Below are 2,537 nucleotides of genomic sequence, written 5' to 3'. Positions count from 1 at the left end.
CTGAAAACATCCAACAGCAGCTAAATGTTAGCATGTAAAATCAGAGCACTGGGATGATTTTAACTCTGCTTATGAACACTGTGCCTCTGGTTTTAATGAAGCTTACTTTGGAGCTGGAACAAAGTTAACAGTTTTAGGTAAGAAAGCAAAACAAATGAAAACCTTTGGTTTCTGTAAGAAATGTTTTGTTCCTACATCTGCTGTGGAGACAGATCTCTTTGTTCTTCAACATAAACTGAGTTTTTGTTGAGTGAAAGAGAGCTAAAGAAGAGTTTTGTAGCTTTTAGATAATGTATAAAAAGAGGCAGAAACAGAAATAAAGAAGCAGCTAAAGGAGGAGATGAAAAGTAGCCGATGGTCTGTTTGGAGCACTGATCATGAACACTGTGCCTCTGGTTTTAACGAAGCTTACTTTGGAGCTGGAACAAAGTTAACAGTTTTAGGTAAGAAAGCAAAACAAATGAAAACCTTTGGTTTCTGTAAGAAATGTTTTGTTCCTACATCTGCTGTGGAGACAGATCTCTTTGTTCTTCAACCTAAACTGAGTTTTTTGTTGAGTGAAAGAGAGTTGAAGAAGAGTTTTGTAGCTTTTAGATAATTTATGAAAAAGAGTCAGAAACAGAAATAAAGAAGCAGCTAAAGGAGGAGATGAAAAGTAGCCGATGGTCTGTTTGGAGCACTGATCATGAACACTGTGCCTCTGGTGCTTATGAAGCTTTCTTTGGTCAGGGAACAAAACTGACTGTTCTGGGTAAGTGTCTTTATTTAATGCTAAAAACACCTAACAGCAGCTAAAAACGAGTATCTGTAGCTGTAAAATCACAGCACTGGTATATTTTTAACTCTGGTTCTGAAGCTTCCTTYGGTGGAGGAACACAATGAACTGTTTTAGGTAAGATGCATGAATCGACCTGATCTTTAACGAACTCCGTGTTCTGAAGCTCCTTTAAGTTTCAGCTCAGTTTTTGTTCTGAAGAGTAAACTCTGTGTCAGTACGAAGCTTACTTCGCTCAGGGAACCAAACTAACTGTTCTTGGTAAGTAAGACAAAATGTTTGTCAGACATGTTTCTTACAGAGAGATGTTATTTTAGTGGATGAAACGACATTTTACTTAGCCTAGCAGCTGTTAGCTTTAAATTTAAAGGAAAGTTGTAATTATTCCAGATGTAAAGAGTAAAGTTGTAAAACAGAATCAGCTGTTTCACGTTATGATTATGTTCACTGTGACTCTGGTACTTCAGAGGCTTTCTTTGGTGGAGGAACCAAGTTAACTGTTTTAGGTAAGAAAACATCTCAAAACGTTTATCAGGTGTGGAGAAATAAAAGCAATGACTTTAAATCTAAAAGCATATTTAATAAGGTTTGTAAAGTTAGTGTTTCCAGGACAAATAGTGACAGAGTCCAAGTATTTTCAGAGAGTTTTTGTTCCAGTCTGGAGTCTCTGTGCTCCTATAACGAGGCTTATTTTGGAGCTGGAACTAAACTCACTGTTTTAGGTAAGAAATCCTCCAAAAAGGGAGCTTGGGCACATTCTCTGCTTTTATGTGTGCTTGGATTGATAGAGTCAAATAATTAGACATTAAAATAATGACAAAGAGCACTAAGTAAAAATAAAAAGCTCACTTAAATGTTTTTAGTGGCTGTAAAAGCAAGCATCTGCTCTCCAGGAAAAGTGTTTAATTTTCAGATTATTTGGCTCTGAGCCCAGATTATTCCTCTCAGTGTTCTGTGAAACACTGAATATWTTTATTTCACTGGAGCTAAACTCACTGTTTTACATGAGAAAAGATAAAAAGAWAGAAAATGTATACTAATCGAATGCGGGAACAGGTTTAGTAAAGAAAATTTGACTGTAAAGATACGTATATATTTAAATAYGTCCAGATACAATTTCAAAGAGTAGAAGAGCTTTTATTTTCTAAACTCGTTAGTTTTTATTTGTTAATAAAAGTGGCAAAGTTGTGTGTAAAAAGGCAGACAGATGTGCTGAAAACTGGMTCAGTTTTTTATGCAGCTGTTTGTCAGTGTGACCAACTACGAACCTGCTTACTTTGGACCTGGAACCAAACTCACTGTTTTAGGTAAGAAAATAAAAGTAGTATAAAAATGATAGGTTTCATGCTGTCATGTTTTAATAGAATCTAAAAAAAACATTTTAAAAATTTAATGTTAAAGAAAGTAAAATGGTATCAGTAATATAAAACTAAAATCTGTTTAAAATGTGTTTTCAGCACAGTTTAGTATCCAGGAGTTTAGTTTCTGTGTAAAAGAACAGAGTCTGCAGTGATCAGGACTGAAACTGGTTTATCAGTGTAAACGAGTAGAAACCAGCTCCTTCTGGCTCGGGAACCAAACCGACCGATCTGGGCGAGAAGATAATTTGTAGAACAACACGATGTTCCTGAAGTATGGGCTGCTGTTTGTAAAGTTACACAGTCAAAAATTACCACCAACATTTTTGTTTTATTTAGTCTTTTATAAGAAAAAAAGAACAGATTCATTTTTCAGTCAGTTTTTCACCAGATGATTCATACAT

The 2,537-nt window shown here is 35.3% G+C and overlaps 1 gene segment (V, D, J or C); it reads left to right on the top strand.

Moving 5' to 3' along the window:
• Positions 1–1,994: 1,994 nt before the first annotated feature.
• LOC106533568 (T-cell receptor beta-1 chain C region-like) overlaps positions 1,995–2,537 on the top strand; it is a 2,488-nt gene continuing 1,945 nt past the window's right edge. Inside the window, 1 exon segment of the C gene segment in view lies at positions 1,995–2,082. Coding sequence covers positions 2,010–2,082 — 73 coding nt within the window.

Source organism: Austrofundulus limnaeus, unplaced genomic scaffold, assembly GCF_001266775.1.
Source record: "Austrofundulus limnaeus strain Quisiro unplaced genomic scaffold, Austrofundulus_limnaeus-1.0 Scaffold974, whole genome shotgun sequence".
Classification (NCBI taxonomy): domain Eukaryota; kingdom Metazoa; phylum Chordata; class Actinopteri; order Cyprinodontiformes; family Rivulidae; genus Austrofundulus; species Austrofundulus limnaeus.
The sequence above is the reverse complement of the archived record's forward strand: the minus strand, read 5'-3'. Positions and strand labels throughout refer to the sequence as shown.